We start from the raw sequence: 22,242 nt of genomic DNA, 5'->3' as shown, positions 1-22,242 counted from the left end.
TATTACAATAAGCAAAGTATACAGTGTCCCCAGAAGCTTACTTACTCATCTCCCTCCACTAAGAACAGTTTTCCTAATTATAAATGATAATCACTACTACTGAAAACTTGTCCACAATTCAGCCACCAATGCTGTCCTGGGGTTGATGTGGTACCTCGGATCAGACCAGTCCAAGAAGGAAGAGTCAGTTGTGGTTCATGATGGGAGTTACCACTCTACTTGAGCATATCAGAAGTGAGAGATGAGTATAATGTAAGCCTGCTATATATGGTAGTGATTAGAATCATTAGACAGTAGGTATTCCCTCCCCCTATTATTGTAACCACTTTGCTTTTCCCTACACAAATAGAAAATGTGCATGCATGGCTTCCCTCATGCTATAACTTCCTGGTTATCATTTTAAGCATGAGTAGCATTACTGTCATTTTTCACAATGCATATTCACTTCTATAAGGTTAGTATGAAATGTAATCAACATTTTAACATATTCTGGTTTCCCTTTGTTATAGCAAACACACTGTCCAGTATTTTGCCATTAGACATGAACTACTATAAACATTGTGAAACTATACTGAGAGTATAATACTTTATTTTCATGCACAAAAATTTGTGATAAAATTTTTGTGTAAAAATATTTTTGTGATATATGTGAATGACTGCTCTATTAGAGTAGTTCAATCTTCTGTAAAAAATTTCGCATAAGAAAATTATTTTACAACGAAAAAAAGCAATTACGGTATGATCTTGTTGTAGTTGCTATACAAGATAGCATGCTACTATTGCCATATTAAATTATTAGCCACTATCCCACTAGGAACCTGCAAAGAAGGCTACTGAAAGCCTGTGTAGCAGGGAGTCAGAAATGTGTTACTAAACTTCATTGAATGCCGAGTGCAACTCTCAACTAAAACACTGACCAGTGACCACCTTTATAATCAGGACATTTTAATAGTTCCAGGGGTTTACAGAGAGTAGCGCTTTACTGAACCGGTTTAAAAAAGAATGAATTCATTATTTAAAATAATTTATGATTTACTGTACAATTTCAACATTTCATCTTCCAGTGGGTGGGTCTTACCCACTACCACAAGAGAGTGTAATGGAGGACCGAGGTCAACATGGCTCATCTCTGACAGTGTTGAGGAGACTATCTGTTGAGTCTCTGAACCTATTCTAGCCAGGCCAACACATTGGGTATCTGGAGTGAGTCCTGCAATGAAAGAGAATTAAAGTTTACATTCTGTACAGAATTACTATACAACTTATAAGGAGACATAGTTGTATCATACTGTATGCTATACTGTAGGCACACCTTTTAATGGTTGTCCATCTTTCCTTCTCTTTGCTATCACTTCTAGTAACTGACCAGCTGCTTCACTTGCTGACATGAATTTTGGAGGTGCAAACACTTTGTTACCTCTAAACAGTCACACATACTGGAAACAATGACTACCACAACAGCTAGTCTCACTTCATCATGTTCTCAATAGACTGCTCCTTCACCTTAATGTCTGTGGTGTACACGTAATTGATCATGAGTTACTGGTGGATATGATGTGTGTACCTAGTAGACATAGCGTGTGGTTGCCTTGAAGAAGGTTACGATCTATTCTGTCCACATAACTGTCTGGTCTCCACTCATCACTCCACATTACTATACTGACTGTCTCACCAAAATTGTATAACTGTAAGACACACAATTACTTGACAAGTAGCTACAATACAGACATCATATGTATATACAAAGAGATGCCTTATTTATTCTTTGAGTGTTTCAAGTTAAGTGTAGCACAGCATTCAATGTTAACTATATAACTGTAACTGCTAGTTGCAGCTTATCACAGTACTTTATTAGGTTAACCTGTAGTCCGCAACATCCTACTGCGTTGATAATGGATGCATTGTGTATGACTTGATAAGAAATTCCCAGTTGAACTGCCCTCAAGATCAAGTCACTATGAGTGGTAGCTCTGTAACAGAAAGACAAGAACAATGAATAGCACTAGCATCACTGGACTACAAAAAGCACTACATAGCTACCCCCTGTAAGCATACATATGTAACGGGCTGGGGGCTCTGCTACAGTGTAAGGACTGGACCATTCCTACCTATATTACAATTCTTATTAACGCATCTCAACACTTCTACATGCATGTGTACAATTACACACTATATTAATGTACACAGTATAGCCTCATTATCCAACACTGTTACATCACTCCTCCCTTTAGGAAGCTTGGTCCTCTAAGCTTAAAAGCTTAACACATCATTGGTCTACTTCCAGACTATGTACACATGCATGCACTTCCATCATGCTCGACACTGTTCTTCTCAAGTTCACCACATCACCTCCATTATACATGATTCAATAACTTGTTATACAGTTCTTCACATGTTCTTTGGTTCACCATTTATTAACAATATCCATGGCAGATCCTGAGCTGTAAGTGCTGACAGTGATAGCTAGTGTTGTCAGCTAAACTACTAATTGTAACCTAGTTATTTATCAACTGTTGCCATTTACTCAATTCTCCTTTTACCCACTATAATGTTATTCTGAGTAGTGATAGACTACCATTACTATACTGTGTACAGTATTGACTAAGTGTAGCTGATGCTATATGCATGGTGTTCACTACATATAGATTAATCGAATAATCAATTTAGTAATTGATGGCTTAGTAATCGATTAATAAATTAATCGAAACTGAGCCCCCTTTTACACCATGCCAGCCTTCCAATAAGGATGTGTGGCCACTGTGATTGATTGGGTAGGTATAAACAGTGGACCCGGGGACCCAAGGGGGCTGTGGCATTTTATATACTTCACAGTTTTATACATTCCATACCTGTACTAGATAGTTGAAGTGTGTCATGTTTCATGGCCAATCCACCCTTTCTCTGTCACTATGTCTCACACAATGTTTAGTATTAATTAGAAATTATAAGCGCCTCTGAAAACGGATCTGCAGCTAGCTGCACAATGAGCATACTAGTCTATTATAATGCCTAGCTACTACAGTTCAGAAACATTGTGCAAACAAGTATTCCAGGTAAAATGAAGCAATCACTGCAAGTTACACCATCAGCTCAATAACCAAGACCTCGACCAAGACTTTACACTTAGTGCATCATGTGGTGCACCATGGGTGCACAAAGGTGAAGGCTTGCTAAAACCTCAGTTAATACCAGTTGCTTGAGCTGAGGGCCAATGCTAAGCAGTCCAGACCCTTCAGCTAGCCCCTCAGGGTAGTAGGCACTTATAATTTCTAGGCATTGTACGAGGCACCACGATCACTGTGACAGAGAAAGAGTGGTCTGGCTATGCGAGACTAGCCACTGTGACTCACAAAGGTATCTAGTACAAGTATAGACTGTATAAATACTGTGAAGTATATAAAATTCCACGAAAAGTTGGATCCCTGAGTTCTTGGGTCCCCGGGTACACTGTTTATACCTATCCTGATCGATTTCTATAAGTACCACTAGATCATAAGGGGTGTGGTCACCATGTTCGAGCAATTAGCTATTAAAATGTGTGGTCTCTGTACTTAATCATTATTAGTCCATCAAGATCATTAAGGGGTGTGGTCAAACCTATCATGCAGCTGCAGGTATCTACTGGGTGTCCAATGTCTAATTAGACAACATCAATTGGTTGCCGCTCACTGGTTTGCTTGCCAACTTTCTAGTAGTGTCAGTTTTTTTCCATGGTGGTCTATGATGTAAAAACATTGGTTAATACCAAAAGCTGTACAGATGATTCAGTGGTTGCCTTTAGCTGGCTCCCTCTGCCACAGCTGTAGCCATTATTGATTTGCAGTTTAATCTGTCAGACTGACATGTATAAAGAAAAGGTAGATAGCTCTAGTAAATGTTAGTGTGAAGTAGTAATGCCTACAAGCAGTACCCCTGATATTTTGTAATCTTTTATTGCAGAAATACAATTACAATACAACTTCTTTCTAAAAATAATGGTCATCTACACTTGCAGGTTATAGATACAAATGATGCTTGTCATTTTCAAGGTAAGGTCATCCATGTAACTATAGACTTAACCTCATAACAGTGAATATAAAAAGAAGTGGACTTGCTACAGCTCATTCAGTTGAGTTAGTTGTTTCAACATATCACAGTGAGTAGTTCTAACAGTTGGTCTATTGAAATGTTGCCTATACTGGAAACGAGTTAACTGGAACTTATTATCAATCAACACAACTGAGGCCACCACACTAGACTGCTTGTTATGTAATTTATTAAATAGTTATAATTCAGTAAATCTTTAATTGTTATTGCTAAATCCTAGGCAAATCAACTGTTCCTATATTATTGCCACACAGTGATAGTTGATACTTACATGTTCAGCTGTTTACTCAGTTACATAAAATTCCCTCAATAATAAAAACCCACTGTCATAGCAACATCAAAGCCACTGCAACATACCAACACCATTGCAACATCAAACCAAATGTCAAATTTAGAACTCATTGCCTTCCCTTCCTCTGTTAGCCACAAATTCCTCATCACCAGGCATGCAACATTTTGTTCAGTTGAGTTGCAATAATGTCAGATGTTTCAACAGTTGCTACTGCTACAGTTCAGTTTGTTACTGCTAGTCCTCACTTCTATTGTCCTGCCTGTAATAACTTACTACTGGAAGGATTCCTCACTAAGTGTGCTCATCACTTGTGCTACAACTGCTGCAGCTACTGCACCAGCTATACTACACATCAACCACCAACATGTCCCCTTCATGGTCAGCCTTTAACAACACAACATATCTTCCCTGACAACTAGCACACCAAACAGATTGCTAGCTCTCTTGTCTACTGTAACTACTCCATGGATGGAACTTGTAAGTGGACAGGACCATACAGTAGCCTACAACATCACCTACACTACCACACTGGTCACTATCTACAGTGTCCTCTTCAATGTGGCCACTTGGTGGATGCTGATAATCTACACCAACACATCAACACTAGCTGTACTGCTACAATCATCTGCAAATACTGCAGGGAAGAAATGTCAAGGTGTTACTATGAAGGACACCTCAGCCTCACATGCTCACAGTTCCCCGAGGTGTGTGTGTTTGGTTGTGGAAGGGATTCATTCCTCGTAACAAGATGAAGGAACATTATCAGAATTGTGATGTGGCTAAACAAGCCATCAACAATAATTAACTGTATTGACTTGCCACTGGCTTGATTTATTATTATTATTATTATTATTGAACTAGGGTATGGAACTGTTACTAGCTGCTTTGATGTATTATTTATACTGTAATCATAGGGCATGGGTGTTAGCATACTGTGTCCTTGTTAGGGATGATTAGAAGAAACAGTCTTACTGAAATGTTTGCTGCACAATAGAGATAGAGAGTAGGTTTTAGGCTTTATAGCATACTTAACATAATGATCATTGTATTTGTTACTTAGGAATAGTCAGATAAACATTTTTATATAAAGGTACTATATATGGTACAAGCATGTGATTCAGTACTCCCCCTAAAGAAGAGCTACATGTCGAGTTGTATGGGCTACAGTGTGTTGGGTCTGGCCATACAATACAAATAGCTTAAGATTGTATGGATTCTGGTAAGAAGTTTTTCAATAATGACTACATCAATTAAGTTGTTGTAATTTCAGATTACTTCTAGACAGTTGATTCATCTTGTGATACTTCATCAGTTGCTATCACAATGTCATGTTACCTCATTCAAATGGCTTCTCTTGTCACAATTTATCAGTCTCAGTTTCAGCAGGAAAAGCCAATAAAACCTTGTCTTCCTTTTGGTACCTGATAGGGCCTGGGCAATATCTTGGGAAAGCGGTTTGTTCATGGCATTGATGCCCAGTTAGTTCTCAGTTTGCTCATGGCTTTGATGCCCACCCAACCAATTTACAAAACAAGACAGTTGCTCTTAATAAAACGTTGGTGGCTGATTTAATATTTCCTATGGCTACGGAGATGATCTACATCATGAAGTTTTTATCATCTGTCTTACATCTGCTATATCGTTGGAGGGTGAAGTGTCTACTTCTACACAACCCAGTTACCGTGAAGCAGCTAGGCTGAATCAACTTTAGTTTATAAAGATGCTCAAAACATATAGTAATATTCTGTTCAATGCACAACACACAGTAATGATGGTGACAATACACATTCTTTGATACTTCAGTCACGAAGCTGTGGTAAAGTGTGTAGCTTCTCTAGGAAACTGTGAGCTTCTTCTGTAGGAAACATACCTAATGTATATAATAAACTGACCATGTACAATGAAGGCTCTATTGCCTTATAAATAGTAGCTGATGTGAGTGTGAGAATTAATAGCCACAAGTGGTACCCTCTGATATCAATTAAAAATACAGCTTCTTTCAAAATAATTTCTCAGCAGAGCTCAAGGAATGAAAACACAGAGTAGCATTTATCACAGTCATGCACTACATAGATAAGTCACATGCATGATGCTATATAACTAAACCACAAACATACCATTTATGGGAATGAAATTCTTCATACACTATTAGGGTTGCGTCAACTACAAGGATTGTTATGTTGGCTGAAAATGATCCGGTATCAACTTTCACTTGATACTAACACATCAAGGCAACAAAATTTCTCTCTGGTCATCTACACCAACATTGAAATCGGGTCACTACTGTTGACCGGATGACCTGGATTAATTTAAAGTGAGGTGCGCGCCAACTGCTACGTTTTGAGTGCCGACTAGCGCATTAAGCATGAGGGTGATGGTAGTCAGTGGGTATGATTCCATGTAAGTTTGCAAAAAGCAAGATACGTTTCCTGCAAGTAGGTATGGCTTTGCGCAAACCTAACACACCATAATTTTAAAAAGTATGACACATTCTTGATATAAAGTAGACGTGGCTCATGAAAGAAACTGGCTTTGACTTATCTCGTACAATAACAATCAATTAGTGGGTGTGGCTCCACATAACCCAGCAGGCAGCTATGAGCATGGTTTCGTGCATACCTGTAGACTTTAATATCACCAATAAATGGGTGTGGCTGCACGTATGGTTGCAGACAGTCGTCCAATAAGTGGGCATGGTCCATGAAGAAGCTGAGTTATACTACGACGCATTTACACACTTCCGTACCATCCAACTAAACAATTTGCTTCGCACGTGATCCAATCCGGGTCAGACCCGGATAATTTTTTAAGTGGGCCTGACCCAGATGACCCGGACAAAATGTGACCCGGTTGACCCGACCCGGTTTCAACGATGATCTACACTTGCAGGTTACAGATACAAGCGATGTTCATTATCTTCAGGGTAAGGTCATCCATGTAACTACAGACTTAACCTCATAACAGTGAATATAAAAGAGGTGGACTTGCTACAGCTATATTCCATTCAGTCGAGTTGTTTCAACATGTATTGAAATGTTGTGTATGCTGAAAACAAGTTAACTGAACTGGAAACAAGTTAATCAACACAATTAAGGCTGCCACACACTAGACTGCTTTTTAATCATTTTTGTAATTTATCAAGTAGTTATAATTCAGTAAATCTGTAACTGTTATTGCTAAATCCTAGGTAAATCAGCTGTCCCTATAGACATTAAGGTTAAGGGATACCGCAAACACACTACCGTATAGTGGAAAATTTTGGCAGGAGAAAGTTTTGGTGAATTTGGCAAGTATGCATGGATTTGCCAAAATTTTACTCGCCATTTTTCTAAACACTGAAAGTGTAGTAGACACAGTGAGTGAATGTTGTTACAGTGGTGAGTGGTTAGTCTTCCGCAAGTATCCCATTGAATACAGTATGGTTTTGACTAATAGCTCAAGCAGATGGGCAATTCAGCTTGAGCGATTCAGCTCAGTGCCCATGCCACCCAGCCCATACACATTGCCTCTCTTGCCATGCACATTCCAGTCTTGATTACTGACTTAGCGAGCTAGTGCATGCATGAGAGGCATTGAACTGTAGTACTTCGTCCGTAGACATCGCAAAGCTTAATCGCCAATGTTGTCAGATTTAATAAAATTGCATGGGCAAAGTAATGTAATGCATTCGCCAAAATATTATTTGCCAATTTCTGCCAATGATCAATTCGCCAAAATTTTCTGCTATGTGGTATAAATCATTTTTAATGATTTAGGGTTTTGAGTTTTCTTAATCAAATATTTATGCATTATTAACTTCTCATTACTTGACATGGAACTCAAATGTTGTTATGGAAACATGAGTTGTCCCCATGCCATTTAGTAAAAATTACAAACCAAAAATCAGACCAATGAAGAACCATGAGAACTTACTAACAATTCTAAGGTTTCAAGAACACCACTTGTGAGGGACTGACAAGAGGATTTGTGAATACTGTGTACAGTTGCTGGAATATGACAACAATACGGCCTAAAACAAGACACTGTGGTCACAAAATTAATTTTTGAATTCATGTCACAAACACTAGAAACATTATTTCTTACAAATGGCTCTGTCAAGACCTAGACAAGAAGCCAAACTAGCCATTTGTTTATACAAAATGTTACAATTTGTTTGACAGCCCTGATTTTTGGTTCAGGAAATATTCCCATTAGTGAGCAAAACTATGCATGCACCTACATAGTCTGGCGCCGCCGAAATTATTTTAGGTACCTATAAGCACCCTGGAAATAGGGTCTGATCTGTTTAGAATGAAGGACCGTTACCAAAAACTGGTGCATCCAATCAAATCGCAGTATTGCCAATTAAATGCATTGTGGCTGCACGACGTGAGTAAATACTGGGACAAAAGTCACGAAACGAAAGTTGTGTGAGTTCTTTTTGTGTCAGGGTGATAAACCAGGGATGATTTTCCATTTAACATTCGGTGTATAATAGACGCCTTCCCTTGGAAAGTAGAAATATCACCTCCACAGCCTAACATCAACCGCCCACAGAAAGTAACTGATTGAAATCCCTAAAACGGCACTGTCGTGATTGGATTTTCGCTATTAGTGATCTCTTACTATGGTTGTTAACGCGAGCCGCAGTGTAGTTACACATAAGTCCTGAATGCTAGACATACCAGACCCTATTTTTCAGGGCACTTATAAGCACCTAAAATAGGGTCGGCAGAGCCAGACTAGCGCCTACAGGTGCACCAGTTGCCAAGTGTGTTGTTTCTACAGAGGTTTTCAGGTTAGTTGTCAGCGCATGGCAACGAATAACTGTAAATTTGTTGAACCAATTACTGTAATTCTACAGTAATTTGTTGCACATGTGGACAACCATGCTATTAGGCACAACACAACACAAAGCCGCCTTAATTACGTAATAAAAATTTTGTTCTACAGTCGCTCACTATCCTGTAACCTTATCATTATTGCCACACAGTGAAAGCTGATATTTATACATTCAGCTGTGTGTATCAGTTAGTCACATAAAATCCCCTTTCTAAATACCATTACCATTGCAACACCAATGCAATTGCAACATCAATATCATGGCAACATCAGTACCATTGCAACATCAAACCAAATGCCAAATTTAGCTATCCTAGCCACACTTCCTCATCACTTGGTATAAAAGGCAGGATTTGTTGCAAAATTTTATTCAGTTGAGTTGCAATAATGTCAGATGTTTCAACAGTTGCTACTGCTACAGTTCAGTTTGTTACTGCTAGTCCTCACTTCTATTGTCCTGCCTGTAATAACTTACTACTGGAAGGATTCCTCACTAAGTGTGCTCATCACTTGTGCTATAACTGCTGCAGCTACTCCACCAGCTATACTACACATCAACCACCCACGTGTCCCCTTCATGGTCAGCCATTAACAACACATCTTCCCTGACAACCAGCACACCAAACAGATTGCTAGCTCTCTTGTCTACTGTAACTACTCCATGGATGGAACTTGTAAGTGGACAGGACCATACAGTAGCCTACAACATCACCTACACTATCACACTGGTCACTATCTACAGTGTCCTCTTCAATGTGGCCACTTGATGGATGCTGATAATCTACACCAACACATCAACACTAGCTGTACTGCTACAATCATCTGCAAATACTGCAGGGAAGAAATGTCAAGGTGTTACTATGAAGGACACCTCAGCCTCACATGCTCACAGTTCCCCAAGGTGTGTGTGTTTGGTTGTGGTAGGGGATTCATTCCCCGCAACAAGATGAAGGAACATTATCAGAATTGTGATGTGGTTAAACAAGCCATCAACAATCATTAACTGTATTGACTTGTATTATTACCACTGGCTTGATTTATTATTATTAAACTAGTGTATGGAACTGTTATTAGCTGCTTTGAATTTTTGTTTGCTGCATATTGAGATTAGTAGCAATAGCGTAAGGTGTTAGCATGCTTAATCAATTAATCATCACTGTCTTTGTTAGGAATGATTAGAGTAAACAGTTTATATAAATTGTGCTTTATATGGTACAAGCATGTGATTACTCCAGCTAATATCTAAGAGAGCTACATATCAAGTTGTATGGCATACAGTATGTTGGGTCTGGCCATAAACAAATAGTGGTAAGGATGGCTTGACCGAGTTCTTGATATCTTAAAGTAGTGGCTCAAGCGGAAAGATTCGTGCTATGCAGTGTTTGTGCACGTATTAGTTCATCAGTTGATCTTGATCCTTGACAGCCTTCTTGATCACAGGTTAGGATGCTTGGTAGAACAACTTATATAGTGACAGACTGCTGTGGTTGCTGCTCAAGCTATATTGGAATGTACACTGGTCACTTCATGTGACTACTACATAACTCTATGTGTATGTAGGTGTGTGCCGTGCATATATAGTGTGTGCACTCAGCAACCAAAGTCCTAACCCTTATTAAATGCATGTTACACAAATGCACTAAATACAAGGAAATTGAAGAAGCTGCTGCTTATTTTACCCTTGAATATGGTGGGCCCACCAACAACATCTGACCGACAGCATCATGAAGATTGAATGAAACAGCAGCTAGATGGGTCATGGGAGAGTATTGTTTAACAAGTAGTGTATCCAAAATGATTTTATAATGGCCACTTCATATGACAAAGTGGTAATTGGTCCAGCCATGACTATCAAAGGTGATGTAACAATCTGTTAGACAATGTATTAATTGAGTCAGATTCAATTATTTTGTTGGGATGAATTGTTGATAATGTTGTTGTTCTGTTGAAGGCCACTTTAGTGCAGATATCATTTAAGAAGCACCTCTGCAATCAATCCAGTCACTACAGTTATAAACACTACCATGAACCAACTCCCATATTAGGGAAACTCAAATTAATGGGGTTGTGAATGCAACTACATGTACACATATTCACACCAAAATAGAAGACCAGCACAAAAGAAACTCTAGACAAAATCATTATATTCAACCACACAGTAAAGTGAGGTGGAGTGCCTAATGCACTTTGGCAGCTGTGGCAGTTGCTATACCAGTCCTGTATATATGGCTTCTGTTTCTTGTGTATGTGTGTGTGTGTGTGTGTGTGTGTGTGTGTGTGTGTGTGTGTGTGTGTGTGTGCACGCATGCTACGTAGCTGTGTACACATGTTTTTATAGTAGGGATCTGTAATACATATCGATACGGCAAATAAGTATCATGGTACGATACTGTACTTAGAAAATATCGATATATTGAAGTTTTTTAGTAGAACAGTCAGTGATTGCTCAATTACTGTAACAGTGATCTCCTACTTAGAGATGTTCATATAGAAAGCCTCTCTATTATAGTACATTCGTACTACGAACGTACTATGAACGTACTATATGTACCTGTGCTATGAAGTGCATGCAGCATTACAAGAAGCCATACAAATAAGTCTGTATAAGTGCTGCTAAATTTTCTTACCCAGGTCTTCTGAAAACAGTAACTGTTACACTTTAAGTATCAAGAACTGCATCACTAAACAATCTGTTGTACCAGACACTCATCTAAATGCGGAGTAATCCGTTGTGGGAGTATGCATTGTGTTTGTGGTAGCTAATTGTCTGGGTAGTGTAATAGAGGCAGGAATCTAGGTAGAGATATTACAAGCTCTGTTTTTCTCCATACTAAAATAATCATATCAGAATTAGCACACTAGCTAATTGTCACATCAGTGTAATACTGTAGTTTTTCTCGGCATTCACTGAATAAAGAAATTTGCATACACAGTGAATGTAGGATTGGTGTCAGCTCTATTAAGGCACAGATAAATTGGATATTGTTACAACTATTAGCTGCTATGCTAACTAGTACCTAGCCATCACCACTTCATTATAGTATCGTGATACAGTATCGTATCAAACAGTTTATTGATGGTGATACGTGATACACAAAATGCACTGTATCACAGAACACTAGTTTATAGAGAGTGTATATTACAATAACATTCTATAACAAATAACTTACAATGTGCTAGCATACATAACTTCTCCGTGGATATGATGGAATTAAATATGCATTCTTGCATATGAAGGGAAGAAAAGAAAAAACACTGAGCATGGCGAACTCACTACAAATTTTAATTGTTTGCAACGGTGCAATACAGTGCATAGAATCTGAACAGCAACACTTAATAACAAAAATATTATAGCAAAGCAGCCATATGATAAGCACCAAAGCAGCACGCAACAGACAGATAGCACCAATTCAACTACATGCTTTTGTACATGCATCATGTGATTATATTTAGTAAAAAACACTGGCTAAAGTTGAATGTAAACAAGTGTGTATATGTGCAGTGTGTGTAGCCACGTACATGTGTACATGTGTAGCCATCGATTGAATGATTAGGTACTGGGATAAGTCACTTTAGCTGATATTATCCCAGGGCGCTGAAACATTACAATCGGTAACCAAAAGGTTTTTCGTTGGAAAAGTCCAACGATACATCAACTTTGCTCCCAAAATATTTTTCATTGGAAAAATTGGTCAATAGTCCAATAATACATTAACTTTCTATACCTCTCATGTTTTTTCACAAAGTCATACAAAGTCAAGCTCAACAGGGTCTTCTTTCCCTGCTGATTTTGCCAAGCTTGTTCCCATGGCTTCCAGAGCATACAGTGTACAATCATAGATTAACTGTTACATGTACACCAAGCTTAATATAATAAGGCTTCTCAGTAATTAATGCTTAGGGATCCGGCTAGCTACCAGCAGATTATTCTAGAACATTTCATGTGCATTGGATCCTCGAAGTAGGGAGTGTGGGTGAAGTTACTACATTCACTCTAATACAACACACGGGACAAACACACAGAGAAATGAACATGAATTCAATTGGCTTGCTCATGCTTGCCTTGTACCTATCAAATGTGCTACTATTCCAGTAGTCCATATACTATGAAGCAATACCAGGATGATATGAACCAAAAAAGTTAAGCTAGAAAAAGTATGCAAAAAGGTAGATATAACAGAAAAAAATATGCCACCGCCTGTGAATCATGTCAATACATGGACAGGTTGGTAAGTAAGCACTGACACATGAGAAAGTATGTCACAAAAAGGTTTTCATGGGTAGGAATCAAACTTTAGACATTTGGGTTAACAATTCTATGCACTAACGCTATGACTGTTTTGACAGGAATATAGCTCAAATTTTTGTCTACACCAATATATAGATCTTCAAAGCTCTGCAGAGAATGAACAAAACTGTGTAGCAACATACAACAACAAGTCAACAACCTTGGAGTTATCAGGTGATGATTACTTAATTTTGCGAAAGTCCAGTGTGAATACGTAAGTCAGAATATTTCAGAGATAGTTTGCAAATTTGGTAGTGAGTCACAGATGCAGGGACACAACTTCTTACACTACTTTTTGTTGCATAGATCCCTACTTCATTTTTAAGTTTACGTTTTTTTTAAATACTAGTTTGTTTAGTTTTTGTTGTAGCACAGCTAGCTACAATGTAACTTGTGACTGTTCTATTAGAATATCATACATGACTGTTGTATTAGAGTATATCTCGAGTCAGCCAAGAGGTGCGCAGCTAGCTAAGGGGTGAAGCCATTTTGTTTGCTGCTAAGTAAACAGCTAGATTGTTAAGAGGTGTGGTCTCAGTACTCTATCACTATTAGTCCACCTAGATCTTTAATTCATGGGCATGATCATGAACCTATCGCGAACAGGATCCTAGTCGCAAACTTGCACATATCTAGTCTTATAGTAGCGTCAGAACTGAAGCACCTCTGAAATCCAGCTCTGAAATAATTCTGTGGTGTCTATATAATATGTTGCTGAAAGAAACTGTTTATATGGAAAATCAATGCTTCAATATGGTTTCGTTGGATTATGAAGAAAACAAGCAGCCTGATTGAAGATAAAAGAAAAAACAAGGGCCTGCACTCGTCGGAACCCCAAAAGGCACATCCCACTGGTGAGTTTGTTATTGTGGCGTAAAGTGGTGGCCGTGAGCTGCTTCGTTTGGCCTCTAGCCTTGCGACTGTGCTCAGTGAGTGAGGCAGTGAGACTAAAACTCTAGTTTTGGCGATTTTTAAAAATTCTATATCCGGCTATCTGTATGTGTTTCGTTATATTTAATGCTGTTTTATATATTACATGGACTAGTACTATTTTGCAAAGGTGATTTTTGTCACGTAAAATGTCTCTAGGGTGACTTTTTAAAGGCGTAATTTTGGGCAGTGCTTGAAATTTTTAGGGTGATCTCTACTTAAACGGTACTACCGTACCATTTGATACAAACCATTAATGCTTGGCTTTCTTGAAGTTCCTTAATATTAGTTAGGGCTTATGGCAAATCACGAGAAATCATTCTGCACTTATATCCATTCTTTTGTCCAGACTATGATTGTTCTATTAGAGTAGTTTTGATTGTACTATTATAAGACATTCGACTGTTTTATATCAAGAGTTTCTACCTTGTGGTTCTCCTGCTATCCACTCCCGAAGAATCAATGGAATAATTCACTTGAACTATCTTTTTCTGCACCTTTGTCCTGCCAAACTATGACAGTTTTGATGTTTCTGTTGCAAACCTATAAGTTCAAATTTCAGTGGGGGTTTCTAGAACCTCCCTCCTTGTGCTCTGCCTAGACCATACTCAATAAACTTGATATTAGAGCAGGAGCGGATCCAGGAGGTGGCAAGGGGAGGGGCACAAACAGACTCAAGTTGTAGGTGTGTGGGGAGAGCAGATTCTCTTGTTAGTTGTTGTATAGTTTTGAAGCAGTAAATAGTCACCTCTTAGTAGTGTCTCACTGCTGATTTTTGCCATTTTGGCCTTTGCAGATGGTTGAAAAGTCTTTTAAAAGCTGGTAATATGGTTTCCATGTGTGTAGATGTATTCAAGCATCGAGAGAAACATCTGTTTGTGAGTTCTAGAAACATTATACTTTGTGCTATAAATATAGTTGAGCACCCTCCCTCATATGTAGTAGTGATTTAGTCTAGAAAGTGGATTTATTGAGCATGTGCCAAGGAGGATATGTGCTGTCTGATGGACAACTTGTTGGTTTAGCCAAGAGTATATAATAGAAACCAAGAGTATCGAATGGGTGTATTACCCCGTGATTAATGATTGCATAAAGTAACACGGATATTTCAGTAATTGTTCGTTTTCTTTGCCATTAATGGTAGCTGTTTAGCTCAATTCAGCCACTAAACCAAGCGAAAACATGATAGCATTAAAGAGAATTGGCTAACGTTAAAGTTCTGGCACTGCCAAGTGGATCCCTGAAGGCATGACAACACGCTCATTTGTGCAACCGTTGTTTTAGTGAGCTGGAGTTATCTAGAGTTCTTATTACACTTTCTTTGTACAATAACTGTTGAATACTTTTTGGTTGAATACTTTAGACCTCCATATCAAGACACACAATAGTGTGTCATGTGATAAAGAAAGCTGGTGCGCCACACCAGGAGTATATTGACAGGAAGAAAGAAAACAGCTTTTTCATGCATGCATAGCTCCATGACCCCTTGTCCAAAGCACACTATTTTTGCATTATAGCTGTCCAGGGTAGGCCACATAGCAAAGTTGATTAAATTTGCAACGGCCATTTGTGAGTTATGGGTATTCACACACTTATTAGCAAAAATTTATAAAACGTAAATGTGTAATTCGATTGCCTCGGCACAAATAAAGAGCGTATAAAGGTGAATTCACATACCAAGCAAGTTTGCTGTGAATCTGATGAAAATCCAAACAAATATGAATGTTTATAAATAGGTCAAACTTCTGTCACGACTACAGGGTAAACTAAGTATAAGAATAACTTTAAAATTAGTGTGTAGATAGGCTGATCACTGTAGCAGTACCTTTCGACAGTTTGAATAGCAATAGAATTACATATAAGTACACCTCAGAAAGTTTGTGTGTGCATTCAACTCACATGTGTATAAAGTGTCACAGTTAAGCAACTAATACAAATGATCACCACTCGGGACCTGGCGTCCATTGTGCGATTTTATTTAACTCAATACAGTGACTTGCTGCCTGATTGCCCATTGTTAAAAATGACTTCCTAATGTGTATGGTAGTGTATGGTAGTGTATGGTAGTGCATGGTAGTGTATGGTAGTGTATGGTAGTGCATGGTAGTGTATGGTAGTGTATGGTAGTGTATGGTAGTGTATGGTAGTGCATGGTAGTGTATGGTAGTGTATGGTAGTGTATGGTAGTGTATGGTAGTGCATGGTAGTGTATGGTAGTGTATGGTAGTGTATGGTAGTGTATGGTAGTGTATGGTAGTGTATGGTAGTGTATGGTAGTGTACAATGCAATGACTATCATGTGCAACTACCAATGCATTCCAGTATTATTGCAACATCAGATTCATACCTATTGGTGATGCATACCTTGAGCAACGAGTTGTATATTATGATTCTTTCTTCTTAAAAGACTAAGAACTATTGCATACTGCATTCTAGGGCTGAGTGATAGTGAAATTTTCACTGTCCAAACAATATCAAGACACTGTTCCCGATAGACGATAGTAAAATGATAGTGATAATTCACCTATTTCCTATTAGTTGCCTTCAAAGGAGGGATGTAACCTAAGATATTAAACAGCCTTTTAGGCTGATTCTTGTTCCAAAAAGTTATTATTTTAAAGTATTTTGCAGATATTTCTCCATATTTTACTTGTTAATTACTGTCCGATAGTAAATTTTCAAGCGATATAGGCGATACCGATAGTGATACTATCCCGATATTCCGATATGCACATACTATCCCCCAGCCCTACTGCATTCGTATTTTCAGAACTGGGGCTCTAGTTTTACAGCCTTGTGAGCTTACTTAGGTGCTAGGCAGCTGTCAACTCTGCCCACCCTTAACTACCAATTATGGATGTTGACATTTCTCTCACCTGTAACAAGGAAGATTACCATGTTTGTATTTAAGATGCAAAAATATTGTCATGAATTGAAAATCGTGCTTTATTGAGTTAGGCATGATTTTGTAATTATTGTAGTCTATTCAAACTTCACCAAACTGCCAAATTGAAATTATCACCGAAAAATTTCCTCACAATGCTCATTTCAGTACCACTTCTAAAACTATTGAACTATTATATGGGACAGCACAGACACTTGCTACAAGTAGATACATCCATGTGTATTCTATTAATGGCTTTTAGTATTGGTAATTACCAGTAAAGGCCATGCCTGTAGACTGGGATTTTGAAGCTCATTATGCTTCATATCTCGTAAAATTATCAATGACTTTGCATACACACGTTCGCATTTCTAGCAACAATACTTAAGAGACCATGTCCCTAACATAATCTACTCTAAGTGGTCAGTGACTGGTCACGCCATACTTCAAGTGTAACATGTACTGTCTGCTGCAAGTTGTGCTTAATTCACAATAGCTATTACAAAAAAAGCATTATTAGCCTACCCAGTTGTACACGAACCCTAGAGAAATATATAGTATTACTCCGGTTCATACTGTATGAGTGCACTAGATAGCTATTACGTAGCTGTGCGTACACTTTATACTAGTAGATAAAGAGTACCAGAGTCATATACAAACACATTTCCTACACATTACCACTACTGCAGATGCAACACACATAATATCATCACTGACATAACAACCCCTCACCCTAATGGGTCCCCCACAACCAGGAAGGCGACATCATCTGTTGCTGCATTCTGCAGGATCTCATCTGTATGGCCATCAGATTGATTGGATTACCAACAATGCTTTTAGTACCTGAATTTTGCTCCACCAACTCCCTATCTGCTAATATCAACTCGCGCCCATAAAATTTTTCCTGCGTTGGTAAACAGAGTAATTATTTTGTTCCGTGCTTAACATACACGCTAACTAGAGCTTCTTTTCCAACTGTGAGAATCGAAGTATAAGATTCCAGAAATACTTGCTTTGCAGACTTGACAATTTCCAATCCCTTAACAGTGATATCTTTAGCATCTCCTAAACCTAGCCCTATCAAGTACAACATTTCGGTGCACGTGATACCACATGCTTTCGATAAAAAGGGAGTTTCCTGATCATGACTCCCTCGCTGACTCCAGAGGTGAGTCATAAAATCATCTCATGTACACACCGTAGTGTTTTATCGTTTATACCATTGTAACATGGATTCTGCTAGAACTCGCCTGGGAAGAATTCGCTGTCTACTTTCAGCCATAGACTGCATGAAAAAAGGAGAACCACTTCCACCAGCGTTATGTTTCGTCCCCAACGAGATAACGTACGAGTACTCGGGAACTACCAGTATACCAATATACGATAAAGCGGATACCAAGGGTACTAAGATTGGAGAGTTACCGGAGAAGAAAACAGAGATAAAAGTTGTTTGTAGTGGCATGCCACATTTCTCAGCAACTGGTGGATGGGTTAAAATTATTCCTCCAAGTGCCCAACAGTACTGTTCAGGGAAGGAACAAGGATGGCTACAAATTCAACCCAAGGATAAGCCGCACAAGGGAAGTTTTAAGGTTGTCAAGGAAGAAAAGAAATACATTCATTGGCTGAAGGTGGTCGAGTGTTGCCATTCCTTACAGATGGTGGAGTCACCACCGATGAACAACACGTATGATGAAATGATGGAGAAACTACAAAACCCACCACCTGGTTGGAACATAGAGGCCGACGAATCCCTGGCAAGATTTCTAGCCCAGCATGACAGCTTTATGACCATAGCATCTGGCACTAATGGTGCTGATTGTATTGAGTCAGTCACTACATCATCTGAAGAAGGAGAAGCTTCCAATTTGCTGGATGAGGACAGGGAAAGTTATTGGGAGTCAGACGGACAACAGGGAGAACACTGGGTCCGTTTCAATATCAAACCCGGTGTTGTGCTTGATTCATTTTACCTCCTTATCGACTCAGGTGACAGAAGTTACCTTCCTAAACATGTGGTTGTTAAAGCTGGTTACTCCACTGATGAAATGAGACAGATTTCTACTAAACATTTCACAAATTCTGACTACTCCACGCAAAAACTAAGCCTGTTATCATCCCCCTTGGATGTCTTCTATCCTTTGTTTGAAGTTCAAATCAAAGCATGCTCCCTGAGTGGGGCAGATGTTCGTATTCGTGGTGTTAAGCTATCAACTAAAGTGGAGTCAAGTGTTTTCTTCAGTGCAGATGTTCTAAACAAGGACATGTTCATTGCTGCTAATCTAGCCTGTTTTCCCAAGCTACAATCAGTGGATCCGCAGCTGCTCTGCCAGAGGGCTATAATAATAAAGAGGCTTGCAAAACTTCTGGACACAGACCTGCTCTTTATCCTCCCCACCTGGGAACATGCAACCTCAGTGCTTAGTCCAATAACTGCTCTGCGACAGTTGTGGCCTCTTAGTCCAAAGAGAAGCGGGCTTATTCAACAGATGCTCGCTGACACTGCTACAAAGTCTCCTGGTGGACGTCCCGTGTTGCACATTGATCGTCGTGCAGCAGCAGAACATCGTAATGATCCTTCACTCGACCCTACAGCCAAAAAATCTGTTTTTGTGCAGATGTTCAGTGAGCTTCGCAAGAAGAAGGGTTCCTCACCAAAATATGACTACCGATGGTCAAACAGATACTCTCAGTGGTGGGAGTGCAAGTTTACTGATGAAGGAATCATCGATCAGGGTGGAGGATTTCGTGATTCCTTGTCCGATTTAGCTGAAGAACTCTGCCCATCATCCATTGATACTTTAGTACCTCTGCCCTTCTTTGTACGCAGCCCAAATCAGAACCAAGACTCCTCAAATGCTTACAGAGATGTCTATGCCCCCAACCCAAGCTGCAAGATGTATCCTAAATATGAATGGATTGGTCAATTAATGGGAGCCATGTATCGCAGCCAGGAAACTCTAGTGTTGTCCCTGCCTCAATTTGTCTGGAAACAGCTTGTTGGTGAGCCTGTGACTTGGACAAGAGATTACATTTCAGTGGATTCTGCTGAAGTAAAGTTCATCGATTCAATTGAGACCGTAAACGAGGAGAGGTTCAATGAACTGTTTGCGGGGTCATTATTTTATACCACCGTTCTCAGCAACAAGGAGGTTGTGCCACTGATTGAAGACGGAGAAAGCAAGTGTGTCACATACGAGAACCGTTTGGAGTATTGCCAGCTGGTGAAAGACAAACGTATGCAGGAGAGCAAGGAACAGATTGCCACTATTCGCGCTGGTCTAATCAAGGTTATCCCTGAGGCTGTGTTAAATCTACTGACATGGGAAGAACTTGAAATAAAAGTGTGTGGAAACCCTGAAATCACATTAGCTGCCTTGAAGAAGTCGACAAGATATGAAGACTCCGATGGTGAAAGTCACCCTGATGTTAAGCGCATGTGGAAAGTTCTGGAAAGTTTCTCCAACGAAGACCGGAGCCGACTGTTGCGCTTTGTCACTGGAAGACGCCGGCTACCAGCCATAATGCATATCAGCATGTTGGGATCTTCAAATACCAACAGTTTGCCAACATCAGCTACTTGTTCAAATACTCTCTACCTTCCCCATTACACCTCTTTTGAAGTAGCCAGTGAGAAACTAAGATATGCTGCATACAACTGCATCGCTATAGATACTGACCTTAGTCCTTGGGATTAAAACTGGCTAGAATTTTTATTATGACTTTTTACTGTTGTTATTATATTAATTGTTGGGGCGAGCCTGAGCGAGCCCCACACTAGCTGGAATAGATATGACACAATATGAGGTATATTTTGTCTTGCTTTGGCTTTTATTTTTCCCCGTAACTAGTTACAAAGGTTACAAGGTTACGGACGTCTTAAACCCTTATCCATGCTTCCAACCAATCAGACATAGTCAATCTCACTACTGCTCATGTCATGATTACGGTAGGTTACAACAGGTTATGGTAGGTTGCAATGGGTTACAGTATATTACGGGTGGTTACAATGGATTACAACAGGATACAGTAGGTTATACAATGGGTTATGGTAGGTTACAATATGTTACAAGTTAAAACATGTTACAATGGGTTATGGTAGGTTGCAATGGGTTACAACAGGTTACAGTAGATTAGTATTATTAGTTACAACAGGTTATGATAGGTTACAGTAGGTTTCAACAGGTTACAATGGGTGATGATGGGTTACAATAGGATACGGTGGGTTATCTCCACCTTTTCAAACATACTTTCTCTAACAACTTTAAACAGGCTGTAGGACCAGGTGCAGACCTTCAGCACTTGTGCTGTAAAGCCTTAATAAATAAATGGTGAGTTACTACAGGTTACCAAGAGCTCCAGTTAGCTGCTAATGGTCACAATAGATTACAGCATGTTACAATAAATAAGTTATGGTGGTTACATAGTAGCAGTTTACAACAGGTCATGGTGGGTTACAGCAGGGTTAAAACAGGTTGCAGTGTGTTACGGTTGTTTATAACTGGCTATGGTAGGTTGAATGGTGGGTTACCAGTGGTTATGGTGAGTTACAAGAAGTTATATTGGGTTCCTTCTGGTGCACAGTTTTAGCACCCTTACTATTTTAACATTCATCAACTACCGTACAGCCTAAATATTTGAGGGAGAAAATTTTTGTTGATTTCACGGTTTTGGGGGTTACCAATGAAAAATTTAGCCTTGAAATATTATTTAGACCTCCATATAGTCTAATACATTATGGGAGTGTTTGCAAATCTGCAAAAAAATATTTTAGCAACATTGCTCAACCTCGAAAAATTTGCCCCTCGAAATATTTAGGCTATACTGTATATCCCACAATATCTCCACTGCACTGCTAGTCTCTATGGGGATGACATCTTAATTTACAACACTATTTTTTCTCCCAACAACTCTAAGCATTTTCAACAAGACTTATTTACT

General features: G+C 39.1%; 2 protein-coding genes across 2 annotated transcripts; one reads left to right on the top strand and one right to left on the bottom strand.

Annotated features, from left to right (window-relative positions):
- Positions 1-991: 991 nt before the first annotated feature.
- On the bottom strand, positions 992-18,675 carry LOC136242446 (diphthine methyl ester synthase-like). Its single transcript, XM_066033871.1, has 8 exons — positions 18,260-18,675; positions 18,145-18,205; positions 18,034-18,097; positions 1,862-1,970; positions 1,565-1,685; positions 1,472-1,511; positions 1,313-1,419; positions 992-1,210 (listed from the first exon to the last, which is right to left on the bottom strand). Exons 1-8 carry the CDS (start codon positions 18,476-18,478, stop codon positions 1,026-1,028), a joined length of 906 nt encoding a protein of 301 aa, XP_065889943.1. The 5' UTR covers positions 18,479-18,675; the 3' UTR covers positions 992-1,025.
- Positions 18,400-21,042, top strand: LOC136242445 (E3 ubiquitin-protein ligase HECTD3-like). Its single transcript, XM_066033870.1, has one exon. It carries the CDS (start codon positions 18,531-18,533, stop codon positions 20,997-20,999), a length of 2,469 nt encoding a protein of 822 aa, XP_065889942.1. The 5' UTR covers positions 18,400-18,530; the 3' UTR covers positions 21,000-21,042.
- Positions 21,043-22,242: the final 1,200 nt, after the last annotated feature.

The sequence above is a fragment of the Dysidea avara genome, chromosome 13, assembly GCF_963678975.1.
Source record: "Dysidea avara chromosome 13, odDysAvar1.4, whole genome shotgun sequence".
In the NCBI taxonomy this organism is placed as follows: Eukaryota; Metazoa; Porifera; class Demospongiae; order Dictyoceratida; family Dysideidae; genus Dysidea; species Dysidea avara.
The sequence above is the reverse complement of the archived record's forward strand: the minus strand, read 5'-3'. Positions and strand labels throughout refer to the sequence as shown.

What these genes read in the sequence shown, in the direction of transcription:
- LOC136242446 (XM_066033871.1), bottom strand. Translation starts at nt 18,478, where the DNA reads ATGACTCACCTCTGGAGTCAGCGAGGGAGTCATGATCAGGAAACTCCC. An exon ending in CAGTTGGAAAAGAAGCTCTA is followed by an intron (nt 18,206 to 18,259) that starts GTTAGCGTGTAT and finishes TTACCAACGCAG; the next exon opens with GAAAAATTTTATGGGCGCGA. An exon ending in CCACACGCTATGTCTACTAG is followed by an intron (nt 1,512 to 1,564) that starts GTACACACATCA and finishes TGTACACCACAG; the next exon opens with ACATTAAGGTGAAGGAGCAG.
- LOC136242445 (XM_066033870.1), top strand. Translation starts at nt 18,531, where the DNA reads ATGGATTCTGCTAGAACTCGCCTGGGAAGAATTCGCTGTCTACTTTCA.